General features: G+C 44.2%; 1 protein-coding gene across 2 annotated transcripts; it reads right to left on the minus strand.

Annotated features, from left to right (window-relative positions):
• Positions 1-978: 978 nt before the first annotated feature.
• Positions 979-11,379, minus strand: LOC147640743 (two-component response regulator-like PRR37). 2 transcript variants are annotated; one of them, XM_086814629.1, is made up of 8 exons: positions 10,148-11,379; positions 9,796-9,957; positions 9,570-9,703; positions 3,486-3,644; positions 3,208-3,367; positions 2,568-3,018; positions 1,466-2,483; positions 979-1,362 (listed from the first exon to the last, which is right to left on the minus strand). In XM_086814629.1, the coding sequence occupies exons 1-8, from the start codon at positions 10,674-10,676 to the stop codon at positions 1,270-1,272; spliced, it is 2,706 nt and encodes a 901-aa protein (XP_086670755.1). In that variant the 5' UTR covers positions 10,677-11,379; the 3' UTR covers positions 979-1,269. The 2 variants fall into 2 exon arrangements, with proteins under 2 accessions (XP_086670755.1, XP_086670762.1); XM_086814636.1 differs by having other exon boundaries at positions 3,211-3,367; positions 10,148-11,373.
• Between the last annotated feature and the right edge of the window lie 2,744 nt (positions 11,380-14,123).

The following is a 14,123-nucleotide window of genomic DNA, read 5'->3' on the forward strand; positions in this document are numbered from 1 at the left end:
GGTGTGAGGGTGGGGTCCACATGTATACACTTGGAAAGTTTGGTCACCGTCCAAGAACATTTGGTTAGAATGTGCGGGCTAGATGCCTACTTTTTAATGTGTCTTAGCCTTTGATAGCCCTCTCAAAATTGGACCTCTAGCCCCCACAATCCAACCAAATGTGCTAGGATAGTAACCAAACTTTGCATGAGTGAGGTTCAGGTCCACATGTAATCACTTGCAAAGTTTGGTCACCATCTGTCCGAGACGAGCACATTTGCAATGTTAAGACAAGTACACTTACAAAGTTTGGTCACCATCCACACCGATGAGCACATTTGCATTGTTAAAGCAAGTACACTAAAAAATAAGGCTCTAAAGAGACAAAACATGCTTAAAAAGGTAGACATGTTTGTATAAGTTTTGTGTGTGTGTATGTGTGTGTGTGTGTGTGTGTAGGTGTGTGTGGGTGTGTGTGTGTGAATGTTTGTGTATTATCACAAGGCAAAAGACAAAGGCACGAGGGACAAGACTATGCAAAGGAGGGCGAAGGCAAGGGGCACACAACTATAGAAGAAAGGAAAGAAGGTAAAAAAAACTCTTGCAGTCGCCATCCTGAACCGAACCGGGAGAGACAAGCAAGGGCGATGCTTGTGTGAGAGCGAGCCTGCTTTGGTAGGCAGCCTATAGAAAAAAAAAATCGAGCACCAAAAAAAAAAGAAGGAAAAAATGGAGGGTACTGTTTCTTTTTCGATTACTAAATAAGAACTTACGGAAAAAAACCTATGCAACATACTCCATGCGCTGTTTTTATTTAATCAAATGTAGAGAAACGTTTTGGGTGCATATTGTCTCACTTTTACACTACCACTACATGTGGCAAGAAAATGCATATGAAAGTGAGCATGTGTTTTTAAGTTTATGAGCATTCACATGCACATTCTATTCTTTTCTCAAGGGGGGTGCTATCAAGAGAGAATCAATCAAAAGAACCAAGAATTTCAAGAAAGCAAAACTACCACAACCATTATAATACAGTTACACCTTCACGGCATACACCGAGAGGGATTTCACAAGCCTGTGGAGCTGATTGGAAACCACTAGAAGTTCACACACATGGATCACGATGTCAGAAACCCCAATCCAGTTTACATGAACAACCCCCTTCTTCCTTTCAATTAGAAAATCCTAATCCTAAGAAGTTGAAAAGGAACACGTTGTGGCAGTCTCTGTTGTCGTTATTTAAGAACCCATTTGTAAAAAAACAAGAACTAGCCTATTCAGGTTCCCCTATTGTGGACTCATATACACAGACTGTCTCACAAACTGGCCTCGCACCCTTGGACGCTGCTCAGCCAATCTCTTCCGACTCTGATAGCGTACCTGATCAAATCAAACATTCCAAGCGTGACCACACTGATTCAACAGAAAGGGATGATGAAGCTGATGTAAAATGAGCAATTCAGATTGTATGAATGCAGCCTACCTTTTTCTCAAAACACCTTTCTTTCCTCTTCTGCCTGAATTTGGTGAGGGCAGCCTCTCTTCTTGCAAAGCGACTCTGGTCCGGACCCGACAGAACACCATGTGTGAGAGTCAAGCCGTTACCTGCCCCAAACTGATTCACACCACCATCTCCAATGCCTCCTCCTGCCAGTGCCGCCGCAGCTAGACCACCATTGCTGTGACCATTGCTCCCATTGTTGCTCCCTGTGGCACTTCCATTCAAGCTTACAGCCCCATTGCCATTGCTTCCATACCCATTGCTACTACCACTCTGGCCATTGTTTCCTTCTGTCCCTTTTACCATGTTGGAAGATCCACACCTCGGCGCTCCAGCTCCTACATTTGTTACTGTTTGATCCTCTTGCTGTGGGGTCATAGGGTTCTGCTGGAGCTCATTCTGATGGTGGTGATGATAATGATGCTGAATATGGTGATGGTGATGGTGGTGAGAATGGTGATGAAACTGGGAGTTCTGGTTACTATGTGAATAAAGGTGACCCTGGCTGTGTTCATATGATACACAACAATCTTTAACCTCACCCATTTCTGAACCAGGAACTGACGATCCCCAATGTGGAGCACGTGCACGGCCAGAAAATATTGGCTCTTGACTGGAACCAAAGGCACCAGGTGCGCCAGGAGAGAGAGGAAGGGGCATTTGCATTTCTGGTCCAGTGACTGGCATGGCTTCTTCTTTGGCACTGCAAGCTGCAACACCATGTTTTCCAGATGAAAATGCAGGAGGCAGGCTGTTGTCTTGGTTGCTACTGGCATGCAATATACCTTTAAGAAAAGGTAATGCCATAGCTTCATCAGTACCACCTTCAGGAAAAGCAACCCTCTCCATCTGTGAGGTGAAAGGAATGGATGATGGACCACTACTCCCAATACAACTTCCTTGCACAAGTGCATGACCTCCACATCCGACTAGTGGAGTGTGTTTGTTGGCTGGAAGAGTTCCTGCCGGCAAGGGTGTATGGTTGCCACTGGTATTATACCTGTAAAACATTGATTCCCTGAGACCTCTATTTCCCACGAGAGAGAGAGAGAGAGAGAGAGAGAGAGAGAGAGAGAGATTTTACCTTGAGAAGGCAGAAGAATATGAATGTCTTAAACCTCCTCTGCCTTGTTGCTCTCTGTCGTCTTCTTCAATTTGGCGTGCCCGCTTCAAGCTGAGCTCCAATCGAGATGGAGAGCTAGAATCAGATAAGGTCTTTTCTTTGGAGCTAGGAGAGTTGCTTGCATGCTTTTCTAAGAGATCATCCGCATCCTCGCTATCTGCTTGCTGCTCCTCATCGCTGTTCTGTTCTTTGTTGGAAACGGCACTGATGAAATCTATGGCCCTTCGGGCATTTCCCTGGGACAAGCCACTCCCAGCACCCTCCTCCAACCGTCCACTGTCCCCGACACTTGCAGCTGCTGTCCCTGGCATTCCATGTGTTGATTCCAACTGGCCTTTCTCAATGTGGAAGGAGGTCAGTTTAGCTGCAGCTGCTCTTGAAGTTAACCTCTCATCTAGAGGTAGTGCAATATCTGAGAATCAAGTGCAAAACAACTTAAGCAATTAGCCGTTAGTAAAAGATGTTTCTACACTTGATGTTTTCTGCTTCTACACTTGCTGTTTGTTGAGGATGTTCCCATACTGGTTGTGGTTGAAAACATGAATGAAGACTTTTAACATACAGACTCTCACCCAAGGACCTGATGGGCTTTTTCTCTTACCAACAACACCTTTGCCTTCATAATGTTCGACTCCTAACACAGAACCATTTTTTGTATGGTTTGGAGAGTGCAGCAGTGAGCAAGCATTGAGGCCCCGTAAGTCACACTTAGTGCCTTGATGAAAGCTTTCTACTTCCACAGCTCTTTTGGTCCATGTGCTCTGAATCCAACAATACACACACAACAGGAGGCACGAAGTTCAACAACATACAAGCAATGGTAATTGATAGGTCTGGTTGAAGACATTACCAATTTGGGAAAGTTGAAAAATAGCTTACTTGGGTCCCACTTCCATTGTCACTTCCACCTCCAATATTCAATTCACTACTGGAATTGTCGCTCTCATCGTTGCTGCCAGAGTTGTTCAAATCGGCCACACCATCAGGTCGTGCAACTTTCTGAGTTTGACTGCCACTGCCACTTCCACTCCCACTAGACTGAAATAGTCAATGCATGCCCACAGTGAGAAACACACGCATGGATAACAGCAGCACATTAAAGGATACTTTTGGTTACAACAGCCCAACTGTTGCTGTTTCTACAAAAGTCGGTGTAACCAGGAAACCAAGAATAAGATCCAAAGAAATGCGTCCAGAGTGACTGAAATTAGATACATGAGAAACAAAACATAACTCAACGGTTTGACTCGAGGTATTGAGAAACCCACAATACCTAGGTCTTTTGTATTTGTATAGGACGATCATGGCTTTGCATGCAAAAACTCTCTCCTGTCCTCATCTTGTGTACATCAACACCGTGCTCAACACTATATAGAGTGCACAAACCAAAAATATAATACCCATATTGATCTCTCATTACCGTGCAGAGCAATAAAACAGTGAAGATCATCAGCTGGATTGGACAATCCGACCTTGCTAGGGAAGAGGTACATGGGAATTCCTCAACATCGCAAGTCAAAACTTGGGTTCTGGGAGTCATGAACCCACTATGCTTCCTCTGCGCACCACTTTGATGGTGTGAAGCTCAATGTTGAGCATCTAGCTATGCTCAGAGAGTAGAATTTACTCGAGGGAACTCCAGACACTCGTGAAAGGAGAACTAGACATACCATCTATAAAGAATGTTTAGTTAAGTGGAAAGATTTTTTCAGAAGAGAGTTCCACATGGGAGAGAGTAAGCACCATTAAGAAACGGTTTCCCAATTTTGTTTTAGAACCTTCCAATGACATTTTCGAGGACGAAAACATTTCTTAAGTTATTAGGAGACAAAATCTCTACCATAACGGATGCAAACTTACGTTTCACTTAAAGCAATTACCAAGATCTCAATATTCCGAGACCATTTCCACTCCCAAAATGAAGACTTTTCCCTGATATAATTGTAACGAGATTTTCATGTAAGATCTTAATGATTCACTTAATTAACAACAAGGTTATCCAAGAATAATATGCAATAGAGAATTAGATATGTGCTTATGTGTGCTTTGTGTTGGACGCTGCAATGGGGACCGAAGTATTGGGACAGTCCCCCACCTTTCAAGTATTTTTTAATCCTATAAATCTTGGTACAATGCTTTGCAGAGGCCTACTGCCACTGATGCCCACGCAAATTTGGATCCTCCTTCAAGGACAAATTTCTACCAGCCTTCTTCGAGCATGGGTTTTTCGCCAGCCTACTCTTTTCCAGGCTTCCAACGAGGACCGATCTTGACATCTTTCTCTTACCAGGCATTCACCAGCTTGAGGCTTGTACTCGCATTCCATGGGGCCAGATTTGTGCGAGACCAGCAGAGTCCATAAGTGATTGGTCCACATTCGGACAGCTTCCTCTATTCTCGACATTGACTTGGCCATTCCTCCAAATTGGAAGATCCCCCTGCCACCCACCCGCCCACCCCTGTGCGCATCAGTGGGTAGGGACATTTTCCTAACACAACATTCCTCTTGCAATCTTCGCCATCGGAGAGGGTACCCTCCCCTTTGAGGTAGGCAGCCAGAGCCGCCTCCACAACATACAGGACCCCCTTCGGAGGAGGGTCCAGTTATCAGCTTCCACGACCATAGTTGGAACATTGACCCTCCTCCATACAAAGTTGCAGGCGCCCCCTCTTGGCGCATGTGGCTTTGGGAGAAACGGCCTCTGTCCCATCTTTGATCCACTCTTCTGTCGAAGAACCTACGTTTTCCTTTTTTCAGGACCCCAGTGCTTAATCTTGACAAAAAGAAGCCATGAGGAAAAAGAATAAGAGAGCACACAAGAAGAGAAGAGATTGAGCGCATTTGTGGCCACCTGGAAGAACGAAACAATAGGGACCTCTCCTTTTTTTGTCTCTTTCAATAGGGACCTCTCCTTTGAATCAGGCCCGTTACACATACCCCACCACCCATGTATGGGTGGGGGATTGGGTGGGGGAGATTGCCTGCGCATGAATTATGGGCGGCGGATACCCCCACCACATCAGCATGGGCAGGCAGGGGTATGGCGATGAGTAACGGGACTCAGTCTCTACTACAATGGGCAGCCTTGTGGAGAATGACTGCAGCCTGGAAGTGACAGATGAGAATATATGTGGCTCTCTTTTTTGAGAAAAAAACTCAAAACTTACCAATTTGTTGGCTGCCTAATTATTTCAACCAGCTCAAACTTGTTCACACAACACAAAAAATTCAGGGTAAGATATGGCAGCCATGAGTAGTAGGCATAAAACCTTAAGAGAACTTTCTTTCCCAGGACAGAATTTTTCTTGTGAGCATAGAACATACCAATGTCAAGAGCCAGCCAAGGAATAGCCAATTCTGTCTGTCAGAAATCAGAAGTCCAAGTAGCGCGTGCCAGGCACAGAGTAGGGGGAAGGAGGAGGGAAGGGGGCACAAGAAGAAGGGGTTGTTACACCAGATACTCATAAATACATTCTATCTGATTTGAACTTACCCCAGATATCATTTCCTATAGAGAAGAGGGTGTGGGCTATATTAGAGCGGACGGAGGAAAAAGTATGTACACCAGATGTCTGAGAGCCCTTAGTAGGTCAAGATCCCAACAATCTCCCAGGTGAGCCTATTTCCAGCTGAATAGAGAAACAACCTGTCCCAAATACAGAATGGAGGGTTCCACAGGCAGTCTTCAGATGGCCCTCATAGAACATCTCAGAGTTGTCAAGAATGTAGCTGCGGAAATACACACACACGCACACGTAGAGAGAGAGAGATGTAGCCGAACTGTGCTTGACTTGATTAGCAATGAAGATGAGAATTACAATAGAAGGCAAGGATATTTATACCCACACAAGGGAGTTGGCCGACTCAATATGATAATTAAACCCAATAAAAGTCCACCTAGGCCAGCTGGCATTCCCACGTGAGATACTATTTTTAACACCCTCTCTGTAGCTCATAGTGGGCATAGATGAACAAGCCAAATCGATGTAGATGCAACCATGGACACTCCAGCACTGCAGTTACTGGATACACCTCAGAGAACGCACCAATCAACATGTCTTCACAAGAAATGCCATCTTGAGCTTCAGCTGCCACATAGAATAATGAATTGCAGACAACTCCACATCCATGATCCCCCATTCGTTGAACTGCGAACACACACGTTCAAGAGATCTCCTGAACATTGAACTATCAACACATGACCTCCAAAGTCCTCTGACAATGAACTAGGAACTCATCCCGTCCATAGTCTTACCACAATGAACTGCAAACAAAAGCACGTCCATAGTGTTGTCAAGCCGTTCTTCTCGCCAGATGCATGTGCCTTGAATTCCGACACTTGGATCCAAATCACCTGTTTGAGAGCTTAGATTAGCCCCCTCTCCCGCTCACGTGCCTCTCTCTCGCTGAAACATGTGAGGGGTGTATACCCTCAGTTACGTTGAAGCTGTCATCTTCCAATCCCCCTCTGCACCACTAGCCCGAAGAAGATAGAAATAATGACTGCTCCGTGAAGATAACAAAATCTGTCCACCTGGGCGTATGTACAACTGCAAAATGGTACTCCTCCATAGCAATGTCAGTGACGACCATAGAAATTTGTCAAAAGTTATCCTCTGGGAATCGGAAAGTGCCCAAGTACAGTAATCATGATCCTCAAAAACACCTCTCGGGACCAAGACTCCGAGTTCAAGACCTTGTCCTCCTATCCGCGGGTGCGGATGACTCTTCATAGCCAATGTCGAAAGTAACTGCCAATGAGCAAGGTTCGAACCATCGATGAGCTTGCCTTCTTTGGTCGAGCACGGTGGAGCCATGTTGAAGTATCTTGTCCGTACAACTTTCAATGAGCTCATCAACGCCAAAAGTGTGAAGAAACTTGCTTCAAGCGCCTTGGAGGGTGGGAACGCTAGCTTAGAAGCATTAATGTTTTAAAAAAACACTTATGTCTTTAAAACGCTACGCGTCGGCCTTCGCTACGCGGCCCAAGCCACGTGTGTCGCTTCTTCTCCTCCGCGCTCTGGCTGCTCTCTGCCGCCTTGTAGTGGCCACCTTCAACACCTTGCGCTGCCTGCACCTTGCTGTAGTGCTTGACTTCTGCCTTGTTACAGCCGCCAAGACACTCGCATTGCTGCTTGCTCTGTCTGCAAGAAAACGCAGCTGCCAATACTTGGCTGCCCTGCTTTGCCACCTGCAACAAAAAACCGCGGGCTTCTCTGCTGCTTTTGGTGTGCAAGCTTGTGCCACCCAGAAACGCAGCCTGGTGCTCACTTGCTGTCTGCAATAAAAACGGCTATCTGCTCACGGCTGCTCCCAGCACCTTCTCTGCAGTACTGCCCACCTTCGTGCTTTGTGTCCGAGGGTCGAGAGCCTGCGGCTCTGATACCATGTCAAGAATGTAGCTGCGGAAATACACACACACGCACACGTAGAGAGAGAGAGATGTAGCCGAACTGTGCTTGACTTGATTAGCAATGAAGATGAGAATTACAATAGAAGGCAAGGATATTTATACCCACACAAGGGAGTTGGCCGACTCAATATGATAATTAAACCCAATAAAAGTCCACCTAGGCCAGCTGGCATTCCCACGTGAGATACTATTTTTAACAGAGTCCACACAACTGCTCCTCAGGCAGTCTTTCAGATGGCCCTTGTAGAACACTCAAAGTCCTGAATTAGTGAGCCACACAACTGCTCCTCAGGTAACATAGTATGATCCACGTGCAATATGATGTGATCATGTGCCATACTTTCTCTAAGACTCCTTGCATTCCTAAACACAATGGTGAATTGTCTCTGATCATGCCATGCATCTATGACAATTAGTGGTGCATCCAGCACTAATCTCACACTGGTTGACGGGCAGTCTGGCATTGGCTATCAGCCTTCCGGACTCTACCATAACTGCACAGCCGCCTCCAAAAGAAAGCCGTCATGGCTCTAGGAACATGGTGATTCCCCCCTTAGTGGGATCTCAAGTGGAAGCACTAAGTTTACTTGTTAGTGACTATTGATGGTGTAGTTAGAGAAGGGAATAAATATATATATATACATACCTAGATGAATCCAGGAACATGCTCAAATTCACCTTATAAGAAAGTGCAATTTATAACCTCATGGTACTCATCCACAAGACTAAACCATCAACTCCATCATTTACAGTATGGACTAGATACTACGACATCCCCACTAACGTCATCAGTGCCCAATAGTGGGTGTAGAACTTGGTATCAGTATATGCTCCCACACACACACACCCCACACACACACATAAGAGAATACATTGATACAAAGGTCTGTGTACTGAGTTTCTGTCAGAGCTCCAGAGATGCAGGGCAGACTCAGCCATAATGAAGCCTAGCACCGAGGATCATAACAAATAGAAAGAATTATTACAACAAAAAGGTAGTTGATAGGGCATATGCACCACTTAGAAATACCTGAAGTAGGGAGGACTGAGGTTAACATATCCATTCCCTAAAAAACAACACATGCTGCGATTGCAAAAGACAATAGCATATGAAAAGACAGCAAAACCGACCAAACAGCTTCGACAGGACCATGGGCATTCATGAAGACTACAAGACAAAGGTAGGTAGCCTGATGAAAGACCGTCTATTAACCCGCAGGTACTGAATATTAAGCATCACCTGATGGAAGCAATTTCGTTCCATACAACTTCCGATTTAGTCAGATTTCAAGACTAAGGAAATGGGCTAGCATCTTTCCTAGAAAAACAGTTTGCTGCTAAGGTCAACAGCAACCTGCTGACTCCAAGGAGAGATGTGCAGGACTCCATAAAGACCAGCATAAGAACTCCTCAAGAACAAATATATAAATCCACCTTACTCTGGTAAAAGGTCATAAAGCAGGCAAGTGAGTGCCAAATCTGAAAGAACCTATATCCATATTATGGTGACACAGGCAGAAAGCAAAGGTGCCAGACATGATCAACTTACACTGTGACACCTCCTCCAAACGTGCTGCCACAAATTCTTCAACTCATTTTTTCTCACAGGCTTTACAAGAAAGTCCACAGCTCCCTTTGACAAGCACTTGAACACGATACCCATGGAGTCATGAGAAGACATCACTGCAAAAGAAGAAAATTTATGCAATGCTTCCATGAGGATACATCTAGATAACATGTCTGGATAGCTCAGAAAAGTGGATTTTAGAGCTTACTGATGACAGGAATATGCTTGAGAGCTTCATGGCTCATTATCCTTGCCAGGAGGCCAATGCCCGAAAGACACGGCATCACAACCTCTGTCAGAACCAAGTCCACATGATTGGTTTGGTCCATCAGAAGCTCCCATGCCAGTAATCCATTTGCAGCAGATGTGACTGGGAAGTCACAAGAACACCACACATTCAGTAAGTGCTACCTATTAACATAATAGAAGAAAATTGAAGGCTACAACACTTCAAGCCCTTCAGATCCAATCTATGGGAACATCGAAATGTATTCCTTGAAACCTGTTCTGAGACAAAGAGATAACAGAGACGACAGGAAGAGGGGGAGTCAAGTAACGACCTTCATAGCTGCAGTTACGCAGAAGGGCACTCACGACATGTCGAGTGGAATCGTCATCCTCTACCAGTAAGACTCGAAGCTGCCGCTGTGGAAGAAACCTTTCCCAGCGCACAACTGAAGCTTGCTGTGGCTGAGCTTGCTGATGTTGCTGGTGAAGGAGCTGCGCTTGCCTCACTCCATGGGACACAGCCTCCTGAAGAGCCCGGCTTCTGGCCACGGCAGCATCATCCTTGAAACCATCATTAATTTCTCCAACCCTAAATTTCAGGGCTTCTCCTTTCTCACTGTCTGGCTCAGTAAAGAATCCCCCGGAAACCCTAATTTCTGCACACTCTTTACTGTGCAAAGCTCCAGCTTCAGTCACCTCCTTGAAAAATTCATGTCTGTCAGTAAAAGTAAGAGTTCCCGGGCCATCATCATCTACCCTAGACCTGTACCCTTGTTCGATCCTCATCCAGTCAACACCCTGTGGTACCTTGCGTGCCAGATTTCCATCTCCATCCTCTTGTTCAACCATTTCCGTCTTCATCCTGTCGCTGAGCTACAGGCTTCCCGCCTTCAAAGTTATATTGTGCTGACACCAAATACAGATTCTAGATGGTCTAACCTTCCGAGCCTTGCCGTAGGCAGAGCCGAACACGGGGCACACCCGCAACCCTGCATTGCAGTACTCAAGACATTCCACCTGATCTGCAAAGCAACGTGGCAATCTGATGCTGCTGTAGCTCTGCGAAGGTTAAAGCCCAGGCCTAAGCATGTAAACCTGCCATTATCTGACTTTACAGATAAAGCTGTGTCAATCTCTGCCAATTGAGGAGCAGACACAGAATTCTGAAGAGTAGCTGTCGTGAAACAGAGAAGCGAGGATCTGTGCGACAGGCTATGGCGACTCAAGGTCTCTGCAGAGGCATACAAGTAGTTCCACCGCAAGCTTATGGCGAAAAGAAATTTGTGCGAATACTGTGGACGAGAAAGGGGTAATCTTCGTGAAACACGAGCAGATCTCTCTGTCTGTTTCGGTGTCGCTGCTACAAAGAGCTCAAGGAGGACGAAAAGCTCTTCTATGAAGCAAAGCAACCCGCAAATGAGAGAGACGGTGACATGGCGTCCACCATGGCAGTTCACGGGCAGACGGCGTGGCACTGATGTTCTCGGTGTTTGTCAACGTGGTGCACTGCGAGTGGTTGCCCTGCCTACGTGGCTTGCGGAACTGCTGATCTGGCCACAGAATCAAAATCCCTACCTCCCGTTGCCCCAAATCCAAAGCCCGCTTCCCAGAGGGCCTCGTGCTGCCCGCGGGCTGCGGGTAGTCTGCCCATCGAATGGGCAGCTTCCATGTCGGAAGATATTTTAGGGCATGCTGCCCGCGCCAGCGAATCATATCTTCCGCCTATTGGTAAAGGCAACAGCATGATAGGGCGGGGTCACATGGAGTGCTGCACATGTCTTTAAGAACCCGTTCCCATGGGGCATCAAGTTGATGTAGGACGGCAAGTTTTGAAACTATTCGGTACACACAAAATGCCCACCCATCCCATGGATTGAGCATCTAAGTGTATAGCCAATGATAGACACTTATATTGCTCCAGAGCATTACAAGTAAGTTCTAACAAAAATCATGAATCAATTTGAGAATCCATTATTTGTTGACAAAATGCCTTTAGAATTGCACTTTTTTTTTGTGATATTCAATTTGCCTGAAAATTATTGTAGGACCTAATGTGCACAAGTAAATGCATCATCTCTGTGCTAGTTGTAAGAGCACAAGCACATAAGGACAAGAATACACACACTTTTTCCAGGCAACGTGAGAAACAAGAGTAAGGGATTTGAGTGTTTTTTTTTTTTTGCTTCACTTGATTGTTCCTCATGTCTAAAACATCTATTGGCCCATGAATCTTATATGAAAATCGTAATTGAAGCTCATAGTTTCTCTATGAAGGGGGGTAACTTCAATCAAGTTGCTTGATTAGGCGGTGTTATGGTTAATACATCCTATTTACAATAGGCAAATAGGTTTCTTGCTTTTGTATGCCTATGATGGCTTTGTAATATGCATTTAATTAATTTGTATTAAGAATCCATTATGACAATTGCATTTAACTCTTCAACCACTTATTTTGTGACATGTGTACTCAATTGCATTTAACTCTTCAACCACTTATTTTGTGACAATTGCATTTAACTCTTCAACCACTTATTTTGTGACATATGCATTTAATTAATTTGTATTAAGAATCCATTATGACAATTGCATTTAACTCTTCAACCACTTATTTTGTGACATGTGTACTCAATTTGGCTAATGTGCACAAATAAGTGCATCATATCTCTACCCAAGGGATTCACTCACAATAAAGGGGGGCATCACCTGCGTGCATGAACCTCAAGAAAACCCCCTATATATGATGCTCATCAGATGATAACATCCCCCTATTTAAGCTTATAAGGATACCTTTAAAAATGACTATATGTCACCCCCTTCCTTATATCTATATTTTTAAGCTAGCATTTCATTGCTAAAAGTATTGCTAGAATGCTACCAAAACATTGCAAAAATAATGTACAACTATTCATCAAAAGTACTTATAATATATCCTTAATGTTGCTATATCCCTCCCCATCCCCCCACCCCCTAACTTAAATTTAAGATTTGGTATTCACCTAAATGCATGGCCTTACCCCTACCTTATAAGCTTATGCCTCATTTCAAAAAACCCCCCTCTTGTACACTCACGTGATATCATAAGTTTTCTAAGAGTGAATCCCCTGGGTATCTCTACTAGTTATAAGAGCACAAACACATGAGGAGAATGATAGAAGTGATTTTGTCAAATAAAAGTAAGTGATTTGAGTCGATTTATTTTTTTGTTGCACTGTCTACCTACCCATGAATCCAATATGGTAATCAAACCTCATAGTTCATCTACAAACGTGGGCAAGTTACTCGAAACTTGATTCTACGAGGTGATATAATCAAGTTACTTGAGACTTGATGGACTAGCAAGGGGAGTAAGTGAATGAGCGGGGTACATAAATAGTTTTCTTCATTTTGGTATGCTTAAAATGGCATTTGTTAGGTGTTTTTTAAGTAAGTTACAAGAGAAATCATTTTGGTAAGATTAAGATGGCATTTGTTATTGAAGGGAAGTTTCGTTGGCCTAGGTTCGAACCCATAGCCTCCCTTTGAGAGGCCAGGCGTCTACAATCTCGTTTAAAAAAAAAAGATGACATTTGTTATTGAAGGGAAATGTTGGTGGGTAGGTTCGAACCCACGACAATGCCCTTGCAAAAATTATGAAAATGTGATTACAAACCAACCCTAATATTTTCTCTTTCACTAATCATATTAATATTTTATTGTATCAAATTTTGCATGCTAAATGCACCACATAATTTCTTTGAGCCAAAAATCTATTATGTGTGTGTATACATGCGCACACGTGTCTACCCGCATGCATGCATGTGATTATGCGTTTATCACATGTAGTTTTTCAAATTGAAATGTCTAGTGGATCACAATTTTAATTGGTCTTATCAAAAAACTATGTTATGCATGTAGTTTTTCAAATTGAAATGTCTAGTGGATCACAATTTTAATTGGTCTTATAAAAAAACTATGTTATGCATGAAAAAGGTGAGTGGTGGAGTAGGGGTGATGTAGAGCATGAGATGGATGGAAAATTGAGGTAAGGGGGTGGGTGGTGAGTGGTGGTAAAATTGCTAGCTGGAGGTGGGAGTAGAAGTGCTTGTAATTTTGACAAGTTGTGCACCATAATAAAATTGCCATTGCTTGCATCGCCATCAAGTGGTGGAGGCCAAGATAATGCATTACTATTTCTTGGAGTGGGAAGAAGCCCATGGTACTACCACAGTTAATAATAATTCTCCTCTCCACTCCTAGTAAATGGGCCCACAAAAAATGGAGACCTTTATGGGTGGGCAAGGGTGCAAAGATGGTGAAAGCTTTTGTGCT

Source organism: Cibotium barometz, chromosome 2, assembly GCF_041138505.1.
Source record: "Cibotium barometz isolate CiBa-2024 chromosome 2, ASM4113850v1, whole genome shotgun sequence".
Lineage (NCBI taxonomy): Eukaryota > Viridiplantae > Streptophyta > Polypodiopsida > Cyatheales > Cibotiaceae > Cibotium > Cibotium barometz.

What these genes read in the sequence shown, in the direction of transcription:
- LOC147640743 (XM_086814629.1), bottom strand. Translation starts at nt 10,676, where the DNA reads ATGAAGACGGAAATGGTTGAACAAGAGGATGGAGATGGAAATCTGGCA. An exon ending in CAAGCATATTCCTGTCATCA is followed by an intron (nt 9,704 to 9,795) that starts GTAAGCTCTAAA and finishes CTTCTTTTGCAG; the next exon opens with TGATGTCTTCTCATGACTCC. An exon ending in ACAATGGAAGTGGGACCCAA is followed by an intron (nt 3,368 to 3,485) that starts GTAAGCTATTTT and finishes TGTTGGATTCAG; the next exon opens with AGCACATGGACCAAAAGAGC.